Genomic DNA, 24,428 nt, shown 5'->3' with positions numbered 1-24,428 from the left:
TTAGTATTCCATCACTTCTGTGGACATTTATTACCTGCAACAGTGATTGTGATACATTCTGGTCCTGTATTCAAGCCCTGGCTCATAGTTGTGTAACTACTCATCTGCTGTTCATCATCAGTGTTAAAGTATGGTGCTGCACATTCCTGTCTTAAAGGGAAAGTCTATAGTCTGCTAAAATTACATTCTGCTACACCTCGCTCAAATTACTACTGTATTCCACAGTCAAGTCTGGTTAACCAGTTCTGTGCCACTCTGCATCTGCCTGCACCTCCAGTGTTAATCCTCTTCTTGTAATTCACCTGCCAAACATTAGAGGCAGGAGAATTGTAACAGGGGTAATGTAAACTGGAAGGCCAGGTCATCTGAGCATAGGGAAAGCAGCATTCCTAGTGATTGGACATTATGTCATCTCCAAGTGCAGGCTGACCAGTTCCATTGTACCCGTGTGCAGTGAAAATAGCATTGACCTGATAATAACATGGGCCAGTGCCACAATGTGAAACTTTCCCAAGCTTGACCAGGACTGGAATTGCGTATTAATCCTAAATCAGAAACTCAATGTCCTTACTGTTCCCAATGTACAATTAAATGGAAAGGTCCATCTTTTTCTGTTAGAATACTAAACATTTAGGGCCAAATTCAGTAAGGATAGCAAATTCTGCAAAAAAGCAGAATTTGCTATCCTTTGAAGCGCATACTGGGGGCAGCCCATTGCTTGGCAAGGCCTCCAGCATGCTGACCAGAGCCTCCCCCTCCCTTTAACAAGCAGAAATTGCAATCACATCTCAATTTCTGCTTGTTAGCAGAAATAGAGGAAGCCTCTGCCTAATTGACAGGCAGAGGCGATACAATTGTTTTTGCTCCCCCGGCAGAAAATGTGGGTGCATGTGCAGGACGGGCACTGCACATGCTCCTGCATCATTTTCTCAAATTCTGGTCGGATCGCACACTGTGATCCAACATGAATTAGGCCCTTAATACTCACTTAATACATAGATGTTACCATCTTTAACCAGATCCATTTACTTCCTGTAAAAAGGGACACTTTTACTTAAAGATAGCTGTGTGATGTAACACAACATCATATGCAGGTTATAGTCTCAATATTCTGTGAAATTGTCAACTTGCGCTATATGTAATAGATATATCACTTATGGGTGGTCTCTTGTGCTCTTATATACACATGCCTTGGTCAGGGATGTAATACGCGCCACATGGGCCTAGGGAGGAAAATGTTCAAGGACCTATTCTGAGACAGGGAGGAGCTGTTAACAGTGTTGGTGTGGTCAGAGACTTGCGGGCATTTACACCCCCTACACTATCAGCCCAAATGTCTCCTTAACAGTATACAAAATAGAAAAAGTTTGTATATAAGAGCAAGTCTACACACCCAAGAGTGGTATATTCATCTTATAAAATGGAAGGGGAAATTTCATTGGGACATAATACAGAGTCATGTGATTTGTGTTTAATTACAGTATGTTAGTAGGATTTATATCAATTTAAAATACCATTACACACACATATATATATATATATATATATATATGTACTCTCTCTCTCTCCCCCTCTCTCTCTCTCTCCATATATATATATATATATATATACACAAATTCTGCTCCGGCACTCGGCTCTGCCCCTGTTATGGGACTGACTTGCTCAGGTGCCTTCCTCCAGGGGTACAAGCCCTTTGCATAGAATCAGCAGGAAATAATGAGGCAGCACTCGGAGTCTTGTAAAACAGCAAACCGTGTAATAGTGCAAATCAACGTTTCGGGGTTTCCCCCTTCGTCAGGATTAGTGAAATGTAACAAGCAGTGTGTTTAAATACAACTTACCCCCTCTACAGAACATCCCCTCTGGCCGGTGCCGCTGGCCGTGCCGTCCCGGTCTTCAGACTGACGCCACTAGTGTCTCACAGGAAGTGACATGCCGGCGCCGGGAGGCGCGTCCATAGCAACCCAGCCTAACAACCAAACATAGATACAAAAAATTCATTGTGAAACAGTGCTGTGAAGAACCTCATATAAGACACGGCTTTGTGACAAAACCACAGTACGAGCTGCCATATATTAGCTGTTAAAACAACAATATTGAAAGTGTTTCCAACATATAAACGTGACTTAATCTGTGAAAAACATATTGTATCTCCATTCAGAGTAAAATACACATACTAAAAGCTAAACCCCTGTCAGACACCAAGGAACCCCCACTTTTAACCTCTACTGTAAAATCCTAGACTATAAAAATAGAATAACACTGATCTTCCCTTTCTTTATCTCTATATTTAAATATTCAGTTCCAGGTAAGTTCGCCCCCTATACAAACTGGGGACATACATTGCCTGTATCGTCCACCCCAAAGCACATGTGCTGTTATATCTACCACGTACTAATGGGGACTGGTCGTGTGAAAATTTAGTCACGGTTTTAACCTCCTACCGCCTATGTTGTTAAATAAAATTAATTAAACCGAGATTGTCATTCAGGCCTGCAGGTCTAAGGGTATTTAGCCTATGAATCCATCGATTCTAACTGTAGGAGTTTTCTTCCCCTGTCACCCCCCCTCGAAGATTCTGGCACATGGTCAATGATTCTATGTTTGAAGGTGGCCATGGTGTGTCTGTACTCAAGAAAATGTTTAGCAACAGGTTGATCCCCTTTGCCTAAAGCAAGGGCATTTCTTATGGCCAACCTGTGCTGTGCCATCCTTATTTTAAACTGGCACTCGGTTTTACCGATATAATACCTGCCACAAGGGCAAATGATCGCATAAACCATGAATTTGGTGGTACAAGTCAGGGGCCATCTGATTGGAAACCTCTTGCCTGAACATGGGTGCACGATGTGATCTCCCACAGACATGTGTGAGCACGTCGTGCATCCTGTGCACTTGAAACAGCCATTTTTGCGTTTCAAAAAGTGCTCCGGTGTTACTTTGAACTTAGCCATATCAGTTTAAACTACCATGTCTTTGATACTCCGACCCCTGACATAACTAGGCATGACCCGTTGGTGGCGAAACATCGGTAATTCCGGATCAGTGTCTACCAGGGGCCATAATTATTTTACCTCCTTGCGTACCTGATTACTGTGAACATCAAATTCACAGACCCAGGGAATTATGCCCACCAGTTCTTTCACTCTTTTGGGTTTCAGGCACTCGTCTCTATTCATTTTTTCTGCTTTCCCTCTGGCTTGAGCCAATAATTGTCGTGGGTAGCCTCTGGCTCTCAGTCTAAGCTCCATCTCATCTAATTGTTTATCCCTCTGTTGTGTGCAACTGTTACTTTTACACACTCTCAAAAATTGAAAGTAGGGCACACTTCTTACCGTGGATGCTGGATGACAGCTGTCGTACCTCAGAATGGTGTTTCATTCAGTTGGTTTCTTCAACAAAGACGTCACCAACTGGCCTTCCCGGATATTAATCTTAAGGTCTAAGAAGCAGATTTCACTACAGCTGCTGCTCATAGTTAATTTTACTGGACTATCTGTGTTGTTATGCTTCAAGACAATGTCTTCCAAGTCTTCCACCTCTCCATGCCACATCAAGAGCAGGTCATCTATGTATCTATAGTATAGAAATAGTCTGCTGGATATCCTGCTGTCAATGAAGAAAAGACTACGCTCTACCTCCCACATAAATGCATTCGCAAACGAGGGTGCCACGGAAGATCCCATGGCACACCCCGTTAGCTGCCTATAAAATTGACCATCAAAGCTGAAGAAATTATGAGTTAAACTAAAATTCAGTAGTGCCATAAAAAAATCTATATCTGCCCGGGGGTCTCTGTGCGAACCAATTGCGATCTTTTTGGATAGGTATCTGCAACCCTGCATACAGGGTACATTCACTCACCTCAAAGATTCAACTACATTACTACATAAATTTTCATCATTTGAGCAGATTCCGGTAGATATCACATTAGCTACCATTGATGTAACAAGTTTGTATACTTGTATTCCCCATGGGCAAGGGCTGCAGGCGGTCAGGCAACTGATCACAGGCAACCCTACATATGTGGGCCCGGATATAGATTTTTTCATGGCACTACTGAATTTTACTTTAACTCATAATTTCTTCAGCTTTGATGGTCAATTTTATAGGCAGCTAACGGGGTGTGCCATGGGATCTTCCGTGCACCCTCGCTTGTGAATGCGTTTATGTGGGAGGTAGAGCGTAGTCTTTTCTTCATTGACAACAGGATATCCAGCAGACTATTCCTATACTATAGATACATAGATGACCTGCTCTTGATGTGGCATGGAGAGGTGGGAGACTTGGAAGACATTGTCTTGAAGCATAATAACACAGATAGTCCAGTAAAATTAACTATGAGCAGCAGCTGTAGTGAAATCTGCTTCTTAGACCTTAAGATTAATATCCGGGAAGGCCAGTTGGTGACGTCTTTGTTGAAGAAACCGACTGAATGAAACACCATTCTGAGGTACGACAGCTGTCATCCAGCATCCACGGTAAGAAGTGTGCCCTACTTTCAATTTTTGAGAGTGTGTAAAAGTAACAGTTGCACACAGCAGAGGGATAAACAATTAGATGAGATGGAGCTTAGACTGAGAGCCAGAGGCTACCCACGACAATTATTGGCTCAAGCCAGAGGGAAAGCAGAAAAAATGAATAGAGACGAGTGCCTGAAACCCAAAAGAGTGAAAGAACTGGTGGGCGTAATTCCCAGGGTCTGTGAATTTGATGTTCACAGTAATCAGGTACGCAAGGAGGTAAAAAAATTATGGCCCCTGGTAGACACTGATCCGGAATTATCGATGTTTCGCCACCAACGGGTCATGCCTAGTTATGTCAGGGGTCGGAGTATCAAAGACATGGTAGTTAAAACTGATATGGCTAAGTTCAAAGTAACACCGGAGCACTTTTTGAAATGCAAAAATGGCTGTTTCAAGTGCACAGGATGCACGACGTGCTCACACATGTCTGTGGGAGATCACATCGTGCACCCATGTTCAGGCAAGAGGTTTCCAATCAGATGGCCCCTGACTTGTACCACCAAATTCATGGTTTATGCGATCATTTGCCCTTGTGGCAGGTATTATATCGGTAAAACCGAGTGCCAGTTTAAAGTAAGGATGGCACAACACAGGTTGGCCATAAGAAATGCCCTTGCTTTAGGCAAAGGGGATCAACCTGTTGCTAAACATTTTCTTGAGTACAGACACACCATGGCCACCTTCAAACATAGAATCATTGACCATGTGCCAGAATCTTTGAGGGGGGGTGACAGGGGAAGAAAACTCCTACAGTTAGAATCGATGTGGATTCATAGGCTAAATACCCTTAGACCTGCAGGCCTGAATGACAATCTCGGTTTAATTAATTTTATTTAACAACATAGGCGGTAGGAGGTTAAAACCGTGACTAAATTTTCACACGACCAGTCCCCATTAGTACGTGGTAGATATAACAGCACATGTGCTTTGGGGTGGACGATACAGGCAATGTATGTCCTCAGTTTGTATAGGGGGCGAACTTACCTGGAACTGAATATTTAAATATAGAGATAAAGAAAGGGAAGATCAGTGTTATTCTATTTTTATAGTCTAGGATTTTACAGTAGGGGTTAAAAGTGGGGGTTCCTTGGTGTCTGACAGGGGTTTAGCTTTTAGTATGTGTATTTTACTCTGAATGGAGATACAATATGTTTTTCACAGATTAAGTCACGTTTATATGTTGGAAACACTTTCAATATTGTTGTTTTAACAGCTAATATATGGCAGCTCGTACTGTGGTTTTGTCACAAAGCCGTGTCTTATATGAGGTTCTTCACGGCACTGTTTCACAATGAATTTTGTGTATCTATGTTTGGTTGTTAGGCTGGGTTGCTATGGACGCGCCTCCCGGCGCCGGCATGTCACTTCCTGTGAGACACTGGTGATGTCAGTCTGAAGACCGGGACGGCGCGGCCAGCGGCACCGGCCAGAGGGGATGTTCTGTAGAGGGGGTAAGTTGTATTTAAACACACTGCTTGTTACATTGCACTAATCCTGATGAAGGGGGAAACCCCGAAACATTGATTTGCACTATTACACGGTTTGCTGTTTTACAAGACTCCGAGTGCCGCCTCGTTATTTCCTGCTGATTATATATATATATATATATATATATGTAAATGGCTGTACGGCACTCCTAATATGAGAATGAATCCCCATGCTCCGGTGCCTCACCATCCATAAGGTAATGTATGCTGCATGTGAGGTGGGCACTGCAGGAGACTTATCATCCAGAAAAAATCAATGCATGACACTGTAGCTTAAGTCACAATTTCAGGGGATACTCCTTTTATCAAGACAATGCAAACAATGTACAAACAACAAATAAATACCTGTAGTGACAAACCCACATGCAACACCCCGACTCCGCTCTCCCGGAGATATCATGACGTCATCAGTGCGTGCTGGCGCCGCCCGCCCAGTGTCTCACTGGGGCGGGTACTGAAACAAATGTGTACCATATAGTCGACGTGACCTGTAACCGATCTCCTGATGGATTCAATTCCTTGCTGGTGTGGAATGTTTGTATACAAGCTAATGACATCTACAGTACACATCAAATACTGTTGTGGCAGAGGAGTCAGAGCCTGTAGATGTAACAAAAACTCAGTAGTGTCCTTAAGACAAGTGGTATGTGACTGTACTATCGGTTGCAGATAGAAATCTAAATATTTGTATATGACATAATACAGTGAATTCCGGGCCGCTATTATAGGATAACCCGGGGGTTTAACTGGATTCTTGTGTAACTTGGGGATGGTGTACAAGACTGGTACTATAGGCCATTCTTGCATTAATGCATCTCGTATTTTAGGCAAGATCACTTAACTTTCCACAGCATTATTCAAGATATCATCAATTTCTTGCTTATATGCTGTAGTTGGATCCTCCAGTAAACATTGGTGCACTTGAGGGTCTGCAAGCTGGCCATAAATCTCCTCCTTGTAATCCTTCAAGCACTGAACCACTATACATCCGCCCTTATCCGCTGGGCAGATGATTATATCCTGATAACTCCCCATATTTTTTAATGCCAATCTCTCAGAGGCAGATACATTTCCAGTGAATGTATTTGGATGCAAATACATATTGTCATATACAGTGTGCTTGTAGTTCGCAAAACTTTTTAATGAAAGATTAGAGGAGGCCGGAACAAAAGTAGAGCTCTTATACACTGGCAATGCTTATGTCGTCTCCAATGTACTATCCCCAAAAAACTCTTTCAGTCTTGCTCAACGGCCGAATTTGTATAGATCAATTTTATTACGGAAAATATCCGGCTTGTTTGTAGGGACAAAGGACAATCCTTTGTTCAAAACCATTAATTCTGCATCTGTAAGAATTTGCATCAAGAGGTTGAATACTATGTTCTCCTGTTTTTGGCTTTTTTTAATTTTCCTTGCCCATTGTCCTTCTCGGTGGCTATAGGGCCTTTTTAGGGGCTCTTTGAGCCCTTGTGGTAACGCCTAAAGGGGGCTTCTGTGAACTTTGTGCATGGGATCCACCGGCACATTTTGCCTCACTGGAAGATGCTGCACTGGAATTATCAATTTCACGATTAATTTTCTTATTGCTCTGCATCTGGGTCTCCGTTCAGGCCAAGCGCAGTCACTGTGTACTCACCCATGATCCATAGGATTGTATGGTGCGTAGACTCCCATGAATGGGTCACACATGGGCATGGCTAGTCATAAATGTTATCCATCTGCACAAGCGACTCCTTTGTAGAATGGATGAGAGAGGCCATACTGTATCTGTGTATGTTCACCGATTGACTGCTTGACCTGATTTGTTGTATTATTGTATTCGTAATGCCTGGGAAGTTTTGATTGATGTGAAGATAGTACAGGACACTACACCCAGTCCTGTAATGTTGTGTGTACCCTGGGCTTTTTTTTTTTTTGCAGAGCTGTGCATTGGGCTGTAGACCTCTCTATGTGCAGCCTCTGCACTAAACCTGACAATGGCCGCCAGACTTGTCAGCTTGTCAGATGTGTGGCTGCCTGTCACAACCTCCCAGTACCCGATGCCCAATGAGTGATAAAGTGTTGCTTCCCCCTTGGTTTTGTGTCCATAACAGCAGCATCTCCCAGAGGACACAGCTGCAAGAGGAACTGCATGTGCGGGAGTTCACTTGGACAGGGACACCCGCAGCGCAGAGTTACGTGTGTGTGTGTGTCCTGGGGGGTGTTTCACAACAAATTTAGAAGTAGGAGCCCCACACCTTTGTTGCCCTCGACCCCCACCAGCCAAAAATCTGGCCATTCATGTGGTGCACATACTTAGGTTTTATATCTGTGACCACTTAAACAATTGCCTGGCATGGTCGCATCAGATGCAACCATGCCTGCAAGTGCTTTATCTGACCTGGTCGCACAGGATGCGACCAGTCATATAAACAGTGTTAGCAGCGGCAGGGAAACTAACCTCCGCTATGGTTTACAGTGGGACTGTAAGGTCCATCTGCCTTCCAGCACCCAGCCCCCAGTGTTGCCATGCTGCTCATGATTGCTGATTGATCAGCACGGTGGGCGGCATCCCCCACCCCCCGTAGCTGCAGACAACACAGCTGCTGGTAAGTGTAAACTATCCTTTCCGAGCAACCCCCAGACCCCCCCCCCTGTGTACCTGGCAGCTGTCCAGGCTCTAAAAACTAAAGTCGCAATAGTCGCGATGTTACCGATGTTCCGAAGGTCACAATGTTACCAATCAATATTCCAATGTTTACAAAAAAAATTAAAACATTTAAAAAAAAATATTTTTTTTTATTTTTTTTCACTGAAATCATTTTGGATAGGGTTAAATTCATGTTCTTCACATAATTCATTTATAAAAGAAAACCCATAAATTTCTGGTTAATCATACTCTAATTACCAATTGTAAACTATGAATTGTCCTGTAATCATTTGTGCCATAAAGTACATACACATTACTGTATGCCTGTGTATAGAAATGTATGTATTGTTAGTAGTTTTGCAGACCCTTCTTCTGGAGATATGGAATGGGGAAGGGGTGTGTGCAATAATAATTTGAGCACAGTAAGGACTAGTGATGTGCACCGGAATTTTTCGTGTTTTGTGTTTTGGTTTGGGTTCGGTTCCACAGTCGTGTTTTGGATTCGGAGACGTTTTGGCAAAACCTCCCTGAAAATTTTTGTCGGATTCGGGAGTGTTTTGGATTCGGGTGTTTTGTTTTTCAAAAAACCCTCAAAAACAGCTTAAATCTTAGAATTTGGGGGTCATTTTGATCCCATAGTATTATTAACCTCAATAACCATAATTTCCACTCATTTCCAGTCTATTCTGAACACGTCACACCTAACAATATTATTTTTAGTCCTAAAATTTGCACCAAGGTTGCTGGATGACTAATCTAAGTGACCCAAGTGGCCGACACAAACACCTGGCCCATCTAGGAGTGGCACTGCAGTGTCAGACAGGATGGCACTTCAAAAAATAGTCCCCAAACAGCACATGAGGCAAAGAAAAAAAGAGATGCACCAAGGTTGCTGGATGGCTAAGCTAAGTGATCCAAGTGGTCGACACAAACACCTGACCCATCTAGGAGTGGCACTGCAGTGTCAGACAGGATGGCACTTCAAAAAATAGTCCCCAAACAGCACATGATGCTAAGAAAAAAAGAGGTGCACCAAGGTCGCTGGATGGATAAGATAAGCGACCCAGGTGGCCGACACAAACACCTGGCCCATCTAGGAGTGGCACTGCAGTGTCAGACAGGATGGCACTTCAAAAAATAGTCCCCAAACATCACATGATGCAAAGATAAATTAAAGAAAAAAGAGGTGCAAGATGGAATTGTCCATGGGCCCTCCCACCCACCCTTATGTTGTATAAACAGGACATGCACACTTTAACAAACCCATAATTTCAGTGACAGGGTCTGCCACATGACTGTGACTGAAATGACTGGTTGGTTTGGGCCCCCACCAAAAAAGAAGCAATCAATCTCTCCTTGCACAAACTGGCTCTACAGAGGCAAGATGTCCACCTCCTCCTCATCCTCCGATTCCTCACCCCTTTCACTGTGTACATCCCCCTCCTCACAGATTATTAATTCGTCCCCACTGGAATCCACCATCTCAGGTCCCTGTGTACTTTCTGGAGGCAATTGCTGGTGAATGTCTCCACGGAGGAATTGATTATAATTCATTTTGATGAACATCATCTTCTCCACATTTTCTGGAAGTAACCTCGTACGCCGATTGCTGACAAGGTGAGCGGCTGCACTAAACACTCTTTAATAGTACACACTGGAGGGGGGACAACTTAGGTAAAATAAAGCCAGTTTGTGCAAGGGCCTCCAAATTGCCTCTTTTTCCTGCCAGTATACGTACGGACTGTCTGACGTGCCTACTTGGATGCGGTCACTCATATAATCCTCCACCATTCTTTCAATGGTGACAGAATAATATGCAGTGACAGTAGACAACATGTCAGTAATCGTTGGCAGGTCCTTCAGTCCGGACCAGATGTCAGCACTCGCTTCAGACTGCCCTGCATCACCGCCAGCAGGTGAGCTCGGAATTATTAGCCTTTTCCTCGCAGACCCAGTTGCGGGAGAATGTGAAGGAGGAGCTTTTGATGGGTCACGTTCCGCTTGACTTGACAAGTGTCTCACCAGCAGGTCTTTGCACCTCTGCAGACTTTTGTCCCGCAAAGAGAGATACAACGTAGGCTTTAAACCTAGGATTGAGCACGGTGTCCAAAATGTAGTGCTCTTATTTCAACAGATTGACCACCCGTGAATCCTGGTTAAGCAAATGAAGGGCTCCATCCACAAGTCCCACATGCCTAGCGGAATCCGTTTTAGCTCTTCCTTCAATCTCTCCAGCTGCTTCTGCAAAAGCCTGATGAGGGGAATGACATGACTCAGGCTGGCAGTGTCTGAACTGACTTCACGTGTGGCAAGTTCAAAAGGTTGCAGAACCTTGCACAACGTTGAAATCATTCTCCACTGCGCTTGAGTCAGGTGCATTCCCCCTCCTTTGCCTATATCGTAGGCAGATGTATAGGCTTGAATGGCCTTTTGCTGCTCCTCCATCCTCTGAAGCACATAGAGTGTTGAATTCCACCTCGTTACCACCTCTTGCTTCAGATGATGGCGTGGCAGGTTCAGGAGTGTTTACTGGTGCTCCAGTCTTCGGCACGCGGTGGCTGAATGCCAAAAGTGGCCCTCAATTCTTCGGGCCACCGACAGCATCTCTTGCACGCCCATGTCCTTTGTTAAAAAATTCTGCACCACCAAATTCAATGTATGTGCAAAACATGGGACGTGCTGGAATTTGCCCACATGTAATGCACGCACAATATTGGTGGCATTGTCCGATGTCACAAATCCTCAGGAGAGTTCAATTGGGGTAAGCCATTCTGCTATGATATTCCTCAGTTTAAGTAAGAGGTTGTCAGCTGTGTGCCTCTTATGGAAAGTGGTGATACAAAGCGTAGCCTGCCTAGGAACGAGTTGGCGTTTGCGATATGCTGCTACTGGTGCTGCCGCTGCTGTTCTTGCAATACATCTACCCAGTGGGCTGTCACAGTCATATAGTCCTGAGTCTGCCCTGCTCCACTTGTCCACATGTCCGTGGTTAAGTGGACATTGGGAACAACTGCATTTTTTAGGACACTGGTGACTCTTTTTCTGAGGTCTGTGTACATACTCGGTATCGCCTGCCTAGAGAAATGGAACCTATATGGTATTTGGTACCGGGGACACAGTACCTCAATCAATTGTCTAATTCCCTGTGAATTAACGGTGGATACCGGACACACGTTTAACACCACAGCAGCTGCAAAGACCTGAGTTATCCGCTTTGCAGCAGGATGACTGCTGTGATATTTCATCTTCCTCGCTAAGGACTGTTGGACAGTCAATTGCTTACTGGAAGAAGTACAAGTGTTCTTCCGACTTCCCCTCTAGGATGACGAACGACTCCCAGCAGCAACAACAGCAGCGCCAGCAGCAGTAGGCGTTACACTCAAGGATGCATCGGAGGAATCCCAGTCAGGAGAGGACTCGTCAGACTTGCCAGTGACATGGCCTGCAGGACAATTGGCTTTCCTGTCTAAGGAGGAAATTGACACTGAGGGAGTTGGTGGTGTGGTTTGCAGGAGCTTGGTTACAAGAGGAAGGGATTTAGTTGTCAGTGGACTGCTTCCACTGTCACCCAAAGTTTTTGAACTTGTCAATGACTTCTGAAGAATGCGCCCCAGGTGACGTATAAGGGAGGATGTTCCTAGGTGGTTAACGTCCTTACCCCTACTTATTACAGCTTGACAAAGGCAACACACGGCTTGACACCTGTTGTCCGCATTTCTGTTAAAATAATTCCACACCGAAGAGGTGATTTTTTATGTAATTTGACCAGGAATGTCAATGGCCATATTTGTTTCATGGACAAATGTTACGTTCCTGATGCTCAGAACTGGAGAGATGTTGCGAGGTGAGTTCAGAGCACCAGGACGCAACGCTGAACTAAGGAGTGGTACGAGAATAGCCCCTAGCACCCTACCTCCGTTGTCTTACCCGTGTGGTCAATTCACGCCTGAGTGACTATGGTTTCTTGGGCCCACGGCAGCCGCATTTGAAGGGCGGATTAGGTCTGCCCAACTCCGATGCCCCCAGGTCTTAGCGTGAGACAAAGCGTGAACTGAGACAGGATAATAACAAGGGGACCTCTAACTAAAACAAACAAAAGCTAGGGGCTACTAACTACCCTGAAACTAAATATATGTGCGGCACGCCGCCAAAGGAAAAGAACAACAAAAGATACCACTGTCCGTTCCCCCACACGGCACCGCCGAGTTCTGGGGAGGACAGTGAAAAGCGGAAACCTCCGCAAAAACCACCAACACAAATGTAATACAAGGATTAAGCGGCCTAGGCCGCAACTCGCGGCAGAAGCCGCTACTCACAAACCGGGAGAGAACCCCAAGTAACGAGAACCCACGGATGACAGCAACAGGTTCGTTTTGGACAGGAAGGATTCCCAGGACCGGCTTCAGAACTCCAGGACACGGGAGCACAGGGAGCAGGATCGACCAGATACAGCTAAACCAGGAACAGACGTTACCAGGCAGGAACAGCATACAGGAAGCTATCACCGGCGTCTGTGCCAGGTAGTGAGGGAGAATTTAACAGGGAACCCTCCAATAGCTGCAGTGAAGCCTGATTAGTAATGTCGGGCAGCTGCCCTGCTGCACGACCAGAGCTAACAAGTGTAATGATTGGCAGGAAGCAACGGGGAACGCGGTAGTCAGTGGCGTCCCCGTTGCTAAGGGTCCGGCGGCTAAGCACGCACGGCATCCTAGCGTTGCTAGGGACCCGGCGGCTCAATGCACATGGCGTCCTAACGTGGCTAGGGACCCGGCGGCTCAGCGCGCACGGCTTCCCATCGTTGATAGGCGCCGGGCGGGCAGGGAAGGAGGTGCGGTGGCCATGATTGTCGCTCGGAAACAGACCGAGCGGCGCCGTGGACCGCGGCACCTAACAGTACCCCCCCTTGAGGAGGGGTTAAAGAACCCCTAAAGCCGGGTTTCTGAGGAAATTCCTGAAAGAATAATCTCTTCAGTTTAGGGGCATGTAGATCCTTATCCAGGACCCAAGACCTTTCCTCCGGACCATAGCCTTTCCAGTGAACCAAAAAATAAAGCCGGCCCCGAGAAACCTTGGAATCTAAAACCTTCTCCACCAAGAACTCTTGTTGCCCCTGAACATCCACCGAAGGTCTACCCTGGGAAGTCTTCCGAGGGAATCTCCTGGAAGAAATACACTGCTTCAGAAGGGAACAGTGAAAAGTATTGCCAATTTTAAGTGATTTAGGCAAGCGTAGCCGAAAAGCAACTGGGTTGACCTTCTTAACGATAAGGAACGGTCCAATAAATTTGGGTCCCAATCTAGCCGAGGGTTGTCGGAGCTTGATGTTGCGGGTTGACAACCACACCTTATCTCCCACCTTAACAGTACAGGGGCGTCGGAACCTATCAGAATTTTTTTTTTCTCGGAAGGCAGCCTTCTTAAGGGCAAGGTGCACCTTTTTCCAAATCATTCTGAGATGGGAAGTTAAGGTCAACGAGGAGACTGGAAAATGAGGGTAAAAAGAATTGGCTCTAGGATGAAAGCCCAAGACCGAAAAGAATGGGGACTCCTTGGTGGAAGAATGACAAGAGTTATTATAGGCAAACTCGGCCAAAGGAAGAAATTCAGACCAATCATTCTGAAGTTTGGCCGAATATAACCGTAAATACTGTTTTAACGACTGATTGACACGTTCAGTCTGTCCGTTAGACTGTGGATGGTGCCCAGATGTTAAAGAGAGTTTCATATTTAATGAGGCACAAAAACGTTTCCAGAAACGGGCGATGAATTGCGGTCCCCGATCAGAGACAATATCCCTGGGTAAACCATGGAGCCTGAACACATGGCGGAGAAACAAAACTGCCAACCCTTGAGCATAGGGTAATCGGGGAAGAGCAATGAAGTGGGCCATCTTACTAAAATGGTCTACTACCACCCAAATGACTCGAAATCTGGCTGAAAGAGGAAGGTCCACCACGAAATCCATGGATATATGTGACCATGGCCTGAGAGTAACAGTCAAAGGTATGAGTTGCCCGACCGGCAACGATCGAGATACCTTGTGCTGAGCACAAACCTGACAGGAAAGGACAAATTCCCTTACATCTTTAGAAAGATTAGGCCACCACACTGAGCGAGAGACTAACTCGAAGGTCTTAGTGATACCCGGATGACCAGAAACTTTGTTATCATGAAACTCAGCTAGAACAGTGCCTCTCAGAAATTCGGGGACGAAGAGATGATCTGCAGGAGTAACTTTGGGAGCCTGCTGCTGAAGCTGGACTAGCTGTGTAAATAAATCCTGTGTGAGGCCTGCCCGGATGACAGACGATGGAACTATGGGGGTAGTAGCCGGATGGTTATTGTAAACCAGAAGAAAACAACGTGACAGGGCATCAGCTTTCGTATTCTTGGAACCGGGCCTGAAGGTGATAATAAACCTGAAACGAGTAAAAAAAAGCGCCCAACGTGCCTGTCGGGCATTAAGCCGTTTAGCAGACTCAATATACTGCAGGTTCTTGTGGTCAGTAAACACCGTAATGGTATGCCTAGCTCCTTCCAGCCAATGCCTCCACTCCTCGAAAGCCCATTTAACTGCCAACAATTCTCGATTACCAACGTCATAGTTGGATTCTGCGGAGGAGAATTTCCTGGACATGAAGGCACATGGGGGTAATTCCTGGGACTCCGGTTCTTCCTGAGAAAGGATAGCCCCCACTCCAACCTCTGAGGCATCTACCTCGACAATAAAGGGGAGCTCCGGGTTAGGGTGTCTGAGTACTGGAGCTGAAACAAAGGCCTGCTTTAAGGACTGAAAGGCAGACTTGGCTTCAGGCGACCAATTGGAAGGGTATGAATAAAACGCCTATAGTAATTTGCAAACCCTAAAAAGCGCTGAATTGCTTTTAAGTTCGTGGGTTGTGCCCAATTTAGGATGGCCTGGAGTTTCTTAGGTTCCATGAATAACCCCTTAGGAGACATAATATACCCCAGTAAGGACACTTCTGTGATGTGGAAATCACATTTCTCCAGTTTGGCGTATAAATGATTTTCCCGTAATTTCTGAAGGACCAGTCGCACATGGGTAATATGTTGTTCAAAAGACTCAGAGTAAATCAAAATGTTGTCTAAATAAACGACTACAAACTTTCCAAGAAAGTCACGAAGGACGTCGTTAATGAGATCTTGAAATACCGCAGGAGCATTTGACAGCCCAAACGGCATCACCAGGTATTCATAATGTCCTGACTGTGTGCTGAAAGCCGTCTTCCACTCATCCCCAGATCTTATTCGGATGAGATTGTAAGCCCCTCTAAGATCGATCTTGGAGAAGATAACGGCAGACCGGAGCTGATCAAAGAGTACTGAAATCAATGGCAAGGGGTAGGTGTTTTTAACAGAAATTTTATTCAGAGCCCGAAAATCAATACATGGTCTGAGCGACCCATCTTTTTTCTCAACAAAAAAGAACCCTGCACTCAATGGAGATTTCGAGGGTCTAATGAAGCCTTTTTTTAGGCTCTCCTGTACATAATCATTCATTGCCGTGGTTTCCGGCCCAGACAGGGCATATAGTCTCCCCTTAGGTAAAGAGGCACCGGGAACTAAATCAATAGCACAGTCATAGGACCGATGAGGAGGCAGTATATCCGCATTACCCTTGGAGAAAACGTCGGCAAAGTCCTGATATTTTAAAGGAATAAGTTCTGGGGTGACGGCCGCAACCCGGACTGGACGGGAAATACACTCCTTAACACAAAAGGGACCCCATCAGGAAATCTCCCCAGACCGCCAATCTATGGTGGGATTATGAAAGGCAAGCCAGGGGTGACCCAAAACTACGGGGACAGTTAGACAATGAGTAAGGTAAAATTCGATTTTCTCTGAATGTAGGGCCCCTACTGTCATTTGTACTGGAGGTGTGCGGTGAGTGATAACCCCATTAGAAAGCGGACCACCATCCAAGCCATGCATGGTGATACGTTTATCCAAAGGTATCTGTGGAACGCCTAAGGCCTGAGCCCAACCAAGATCAATGAAATTTCCCGCAGCTCCACTGTCGACGAAGGCCGACACCAACGAACTGAGGCTACCAAAGGAAATTTTTACAGGAACTAATAAGGAATCGTTAGAGGAGATTAACTGCAGACCCAAGTGAACCCCCTCACGACTCACTTGGTCAGAGCGTTTCCCTGCTTATTCGGGAAATTACGTGCGATATGTCCATTGCCACCACAATACAAGCAAAGACCAGAATTTAGCCTTCTGGTTCTTTCCTCTGGGGACAGCCGGGAGAGACCCATTTGCATGGGCTCCTCGACGTCCTCAGGGAAAGTATATACACATGGACTAGGCCTGAAACTAGCTCTTCTTTCAGCCCTCCGCTCACGGAGACGACGATCAATTTTAATAGCGAGCTCCATAAGTTTGTCTAGAGTCTCAAGAGCGGGGTACTGAAGGAAACTGTCTTTAATAACTTCAGACAAACTGAGGCGAAACTGATTGCGCAGGGCCGGGTCATTCCAGCCACAGTCGTTCGACCAACGGCGAAACTCGGCACAATACGCCTCAGCTGGGTTTTTCCCTTGCTTAAGTGCACGCAGGTGGCTCTCAGCTGATGCTTCTCTATCAGGGTCATCATACAAAAGGCCTAAGGACTTAAAAAAGGCATCCACCGATAGCAAGGCAACATCATCCGCTTTTAGCCCAAAAGCCCAGGTCTATGGATCCCCTTGTAATAATGACATCACAATCCCGACCCGTTGAGACTCAGTACCAGAGGAACGGGGCCTTAAACGAAAATAAAGCTTACAAGCTTCCTTAAAATTAAAAAAATCCATTCGGTTACCCGAAAAACGGTTGGGTAAATGCATTTTTGGTTCTGGAATCATACTCGGGGAGGCTCGCAAAAGATCTTCCTGCGATCTCACCCGAAGAGTAAGATCCTGAACCATCTGAGTTAATTCCTGAATCTGGTTGGCCAAAAGCTGGCTGGGATTTGGACCTAAAACTGCCGGATTCATGAGGCCGAATTTCTAAGCCCACCAAATACAAAACAACTTTTTTTTTGTGTTGTTTATTTTTAGGCCGGTGATAATGTTACGTTCCTGATGCTCAGAACTGGAGAGATGTTGCGAGGTGAGTTCAGAGCACCAGGACGCGACGCTGAACTAAGGAGTGGTACGAGAATAGCCCCTAGCACCCTACCTCTGTTGTCTTACCCGTGTGGTCAATTCACGCCTGAGTGACTATGGTTTCTTGGGCCCACGGCAGCCGCGTTTGAAGGGTGGATTAGGTCTGCCCAACTCCGATGCCCCCAGGTCTTAGCGTGAGACAAAGCGTGAACCGAGACAGGATAATAACAAGGGGACCTCTAACTAAAACAAACAAAAGCTAGGGGCTACTAACTACCCTGAAACTAAATATATGTGTGGCACGCCGCCAAAGGAAAAGAACAACAAAAGATACCACTGTCCGTTCCCCCACACGGCACCGCCGAGTTCTGGGGAGGACAGTGAAAAGCGGAAACCTCCGCAAAAACCACCAACACAAAAGTAATACAAGGATTAAGCGGCCTAGGCCGCAACTCGCGGCAGAAGCCGCTACTCACAAACCGGGAGAGAACCCCAAGTAACGAGAACCCACGGATGACAGCAACAGGTTAGTTTTGGACAGGAAGGATTCCCAGGACCGGCTTCAGAACTCCAGGACACGGGAGCACAGGGAGCAGGATCGACCAGATACAGCTAAACCAGGAACAGACGTTACCAGGCAGGAACAGCATACAGGAAGCTATCACCGGCGTCTGTGCCAGGTAGTGAGGGAGAATTTAACAGGGAACCCTCCAATAGCTGCAGTGAAGCCTGATTAGTAATGTCGTGCAGCTGCCCTGCTGCACGACCAGAGCTAACAAGTGTAATGATTGGCAGGAAGCAACGGGGAACGCGGTAGTCAGTGGCGTCCCCGTTGCTAAGGGTCCGACGGCTAAGCACGCACGGCAACCTAGCGTTGCTAGGGACCCGGCGGCTCAACGCGCACGGCGTCCTAGCGTTGCTAGGGACCCGGAGGCTCAGCGCGCACGGCGTCCCAGCGTTACTAGGCGCCGGGCGGGCAGGGAAGGAGGTGCGGTGGCCGTGAGCGTCGCTAGAAAACAGACCGAGCGGCGCCGTGGACCGCGGCACCTAACAACAACAGGTGTCTCCCTGGGTGCCTGACTTAAACAAACCACCTCACCATCAGAATCCTCCTTGTCAATTTCCTCCTCAGCGCCAGCAACACCCATATACTCATCCTGGTGTACTTCAACAGTGACATCTTCAATTTGACTATCAGGAACTGGACTGCGGGTGCTCCTTCCAGCACTTGCAGGGTGCGTGCAAATGGTGGAAGGCGCCACCTCTTTCCGTCCAGTGTTGGGAAGGTCAGGCATCGCAACCGACACAATTGGACTCTTCTTGGGGATTTGTGAATTAGAAGAACGCAAAGTTCTTTGCTGTGCTTTTGCTAGCTTAAGTGTTTTAATTTTTCTAGCGAGAGGGTGAGTGCTTCCATTCTCATGTGAATCTGAACCACTAGCCATGAACATAGGCCAGGGACTCAGCCGTTCCTTGCCACTCCGTGTTGTAAATGGCATATTGGCAAATTTACGCTTCTCATTAGACGCTTTTAATTTTGATTTTTGGGTCATTTTACTGAACTTTTGTTTTTTGGATTATACATGCTCTCTACTATGACATTGGGCATCGGCCTTGGCAGATGACGTTGATGACATTTCATCGTCTCGGCCATGATTAGTGGCAGCAGCTTCAGCAGGAGGTGGAAGTGGATCTTGATCTTTCCCTAATTTACCCTCCACATTTTTGTTCCCCATATTTTAATGTGTAGAATTATATGCCAGTAATATATCAATAGCAATGGCCTACTGTACAGTACTGCTATATATATACTGGTGGTCAGCAAAATTCTGCACAATCCTCCTACTATATACTGCGCACAACTAAAATGCAGCACAGGTATGGATGGATAGTATACTTGACGACACAGAGGTAGAGCAATGGACTACTGTACCGTACTGCTATATATATATATACTGGTGGTCAGCAAAAATCTATTGCTAGACAGTTGTGACTCCACGTGGCGCTACTCCACACCCACAAGCAAAAATCTACACTGTACTCCTACTATATACTGCGCACAACTACAATGCAGCACAGTTATGGATGGATAGTATACTTGACGACACAGAGGTAGAGCAATGGACTACTGTACCGTACTGCTATATATATACTGGTGGTCAGCAAAATTCTGCACTGTCCTCCTACTATATACTGCGCACAACTACAATGCAGCACAGGTATGGATGGATAGTATACTTGACGACACAGAGGTAGAGCAATGGACTACTGTACCGTACTGCTATATATATATTGGTGGTCAGCAAAATTCTGCACTGTCCTCCTACTATATACTACAATGCAGCACAGATATGGAGCGTTTTTCAGGCAGAGAATGTAGATATTTTCAACACACTGAGCACAGATATTTGCAGCACACTGAGCACAGATATTTGCAGTACACTGAGCACAGATATTTGCAGCACACTGAACACAGAAACTGAGAGAATGCAGCCACGTCCTCTCGCTATCATCTACAATGCATGAGTGAAAATGGCGGCGACGCGCTGCTCCTTATATAGAATACGAATCTCGCGAGAATCCGACAGCGGGATGATGACGTTCGGGCGCGCTCAGGTTAACCGAGCAAGGCGGGAAGATCCGAGGCTGCCTCGGAACCGTGTAAAATGGGTGAAGTTCGGCGGGGTTCGGATCCCGAGGAACCGAACCCGCTCATCTCTAATAAGGACATGTTCATTTACTGTAACTGCAGTATAATTAGATGTGCAAAGTATGTATATTTTTTGCACAGGAGACAAAGAGATGCCAATATAATATACACACAAAGATATTATATCCCTTTTTATACAATACCTTTTTGTTAATACTACATTTAATCTGGGTGGTGCTTGCTCAGATAACTTACGTAAACAGATTAGAAAAATGATGAAAGAAAAGTATTCTATAGTGGGGCTCTCACATAGAAATTGAATGAAATTCCATTAAAAATTGCAAAAAAATACAAAAGCTTTGTGATGATATATGTACTGAAAATAAAGCAGTTAATTTTTTTATTATCTGGTCCTCTGATTCTATAGTTCAGTGTAGATTCTGAAACTTTGGTTCCATCCACATATATGTAACCCATACTATAATTAATAAGACTTTCATATTGTAAAACATTTTTCTGGGGCCAGCTCTAAATGAGACCCATATTTATCAAACATATTGGGAATGAAATCATCTCTGTCACTTGTTTAAATTGAAGCAAATTCAACTTGCCACACACTTACAGCATCCTAAAAATCTTCAATATATTGTTTTACCCCCAGTATTCTCAGCAGAGCCCTTTTGACATCTTTATTCCGTAGAGTGTAGATTAGAGGATTTATCATGGGGGTGACAACTGAGTACAGTACTGTAAGGACCTGTTCTAGGACATTGGAGTTCTCTGATGGTGGCATCATGTACACACAAGTAGCTGTTGTATAGTAAATAATGACAACAGTAAGGTGAGATGAGCAGGTAGAAAAGGCTTTCTTTCTGCCATCCTTAGATTTTATCTGCAAGATGACCCTGATAATTTTTATATAGGATATCAAACTGAACACAACTGGGAAAAATGCAAATACCAATAATTGGATGTAGAAAACAATATAAAACTCTCTGGGGATAGCACAGGAAATGTTTATCAGAGATTTAGTATCACAGAAAAATTGGTGTATGGTGTTTGAATAGCAAAATGACATTTTAGCGACTGTAAGGGTAAATAAAATTGAATTTAGACATCCTAATGTCCAAACACCAGAGGCAAATAATATACAATTTTTCCTATTTAGTACAGAGTGATAGTGTAAAGGATCACAAATAGCAACATATCGGTCATATGACATAATGAATATTAGAAGATCCTCTGTACAGCCAACCAAACTATAAAAGTACATCTGGGTGAAGCACTGTGTGAAGGACACTGAATTATCTCCAGATAGTAACATGTGCAGCAGGTTAGGGACAGTAGTGGTTGTGTAGCAGATATCTAATAAGGCCAGGTTACAGAGAAATAGATACATAGGGGTATGTAACTGGTAATCAATGTATATCACTGTAATGATGATAAAATTAATGACTACTCCAAACATATATATGGTAAAAAACACACAGGTAGTTAACAATATATAATGAGAATTTGCATAGAATGGCAACAATTGGAATTCCTTAATGTAAGTCTGGTTCTCCATCACATATTCCAGTCAAACTGTAAAAAAAAAAATTGTTAGTTTTTTTATCCATTTGCAAGGCTGCGCAGTGGTGTTGGTGTTGCTTGGTATCTTTTATCTCAGGTATAAAGTCAATGTTAAAGAAGGCAGACAGTAGTCTGCGCACATGTAGGTGTGATGAAATTATGATGTAGGTGATACAGGTGACATGGTGTACAGACACATCTGAGTGTTAATCCAACTTGCGCCTGCTCTGTGACTCTAGTGTGTTAATTATCACTTTCTCACTTACAGTTTCTTTCACTGATGTATCTTGGTATAACTAGCAAAGTCATACTGTATATATGAGTTCTAAGGTGGTACATAGTCTCACATTAGCCTTCATAATAGCATGAAATCACATACTGAATCTTACCTAGATCTATTTTGATTGCAACTGCAGCACATGTATAACCTACAGTACATTCCCATGATCTCAGTATCCAAGTCTCGTGAAAATACTGTATTTTATCTGAACTCTAGATATTGGGATGTACAGTAGATCTAAACTTCTCTGAGAATCACTCCATTTGCCATTCACCCTTTTGTTGGACAAACAGGCATTTCTTCTGGATCTCAAACCGGCTTATTTCCACCTCATGGGTTAAGACAGATATCCAATTCTTCTTGGATTTTCTCAACAGAGGCTCATGGTCATCTTACAATGTTCTAAAGACTTATTTGTACACCTTCTTTCCATTTTTTTTACTTCAAATACAGTACAACTCCTTTTGTATTGACTCATCCAAATTTGAAAATATCTGTCTCTACTTCCCTTTGCAAAAACATATGATTTCTAGACCTTGTAATATCTAGACCACAGGTTCACAAACTTGCTCCTAAGAACCCCACACATTGCATGTTTTCCAGGTATCCTCACATAATCTCTAGTGAAATAAAAAGCTCACCTGTGGATCTTTTAAAATGGGTCAGTGAATAATGAATATACCTGTGCACCTGCTGGGTGACTTGGAAAATGTGAACTGTTTGGGGTCCTGAGGACCGAGTTTGAGTACCACTGCTCTAGATTTGCACTGGAGTATCAGACTAGCCATGTTAGTGAATGTGAGAGCAATCTCATTGAAGCATGAGAGGAGGATTATCAGATAAAATTCATGGATGGATAACCTTTAGCTCTATATCTACCCTAATCAAATAAAAGGCCTATAGCATATATTAACTAGACACAAATGATTTTACTTTGTCAACTCTTCCTTCTGGAGAAGCTGTGGCTAGATAGGGACCTCTATCTATACTGTATATGAAGGTTCTGTCTAATGAGCTCCACTTTCTGGCATAGATTCTGTTTCAAGCAAACTGGATGCATATACTGATGTGTCCTCCTTAACTATCCTTCCAGACAGACATTTTCATGGTGTTGCAAGATAGGCTAGACATCTCATGATATGGCATAATGACTCTGTTGTGAACCACTAACCTATTCAACCATTCTGCAGTCACACTGATGCAGTTTGGCACCACAAATCCCCATAGAGTCTACACACAGTGCAGGCTATTACCAATGACCCCATAAAGGGATATGATCTTTGCTTCTGTGCTACAGAGATTGTAGTCCCCCAAGAAAGCACTTGGTGCAATGGGATACAATAAGCAGAACACCAAAGCAGTGAGCTACAGAAGACAGAGATGTTATCAGACACTCTATGTCTTGGCAGGTAGAGAATAGCCAGGTTGGTTTCGAGGCCATGGCTTGAAAAAAAGGAGTGAATTATTAAATAAGCTGAGTTCAGGTTAATCAGAGGAGTCCAAGTACAAGCCAAGAACAGGATTGGAGAGGACAAAATTGTCAGGATGAAGTCTGGCTCTAATAGCAGAAATCCAGGCAGTAGTAGCAGAAACAATCACAGCAGGCTCTGAGTGTAATAATTTCCTGCTTTATATACAGATGTGTCCAAATACACCTATCCTCAAATCATGCTAAATAGAAATGTTTAGTTCACCATGGACATTGAGACTTAGCCACACCAAAAACACTAATCTTAAGTGCCATTTACATTATATGTAAACTAAGACACAAAATTGAGCAAAAGTTTAAAATTGAGGGAAAAGTCCACAATGTAGAGTAGAAAAGCAAAGGTCAGGTCCTATATGACTGACCCACATCATGTATTGTTATGCCTAATCTCAGACTTAATATATTCCTTTGTTACAAATGTACTAATCCTAAGTACCTTAGACATAAAATTGAGGAATAACTTGCAAAATGATTAAAAATGTAGTCAAATTTAGGAAAAGTTCAGAACACAAGAACTATGTCAGGCATATTGTGCCATATGGAGCAAAAAGGAGAAATGTTTGAGGACATATCTGTTCCCACAGCATGCAGGATTGCTTTACAAAGATCAAGCATGTCAGAAACAAAGACTAAACAAACTGTATTGGATGTGACTCATCTGGCTGCAACACTGGTCTCAAGT

The 24,428-nt window shown here is 44.5% G+C and overlaps 1 protein-coding gene across 1 annotated transcript; it reads right to left on the bottom strand.

The window, feature by feature from the left end:
* Window positions 1-21,033: 21,033 nt before the first annotated feature.
* Window positions 21,034-21,972, bottom strand: LOC134944277 (olfactory receptor 2D2-like). The gene has a single exon (XM_063932854.1). It carries the CDS (start codon window positions 21,970-21,972, stop codon window positions 21,034-21,036), a length of 939 nt encoding a protein of 312 aa, XP_063788924.1.
* Between the last annotated feature and the right edge of the window lie 2,456 nt (window positions 21,973-24,428).

This window comes from Pseudophryne corroboree, chromosome 7 (assembly GCF_028390025.1).
Source record: "Pseudophryne corroboree isolate aPseCor3 chromosome 7, aPseCor3.hap2, whole genome shotgun sequence".
In the NCBI taxonomy this organism is placed as follows: Eukaryota; Metazoa; Chordata; class Amphibia; order Anura; family Myobatrachidae; genus Pseudophryne; species Pseudophryne corroboree.
Note: the sequence above shows the minus strand (reverse complement) of the source record. Positions and strands in the feature narration are given on the sequence as shown.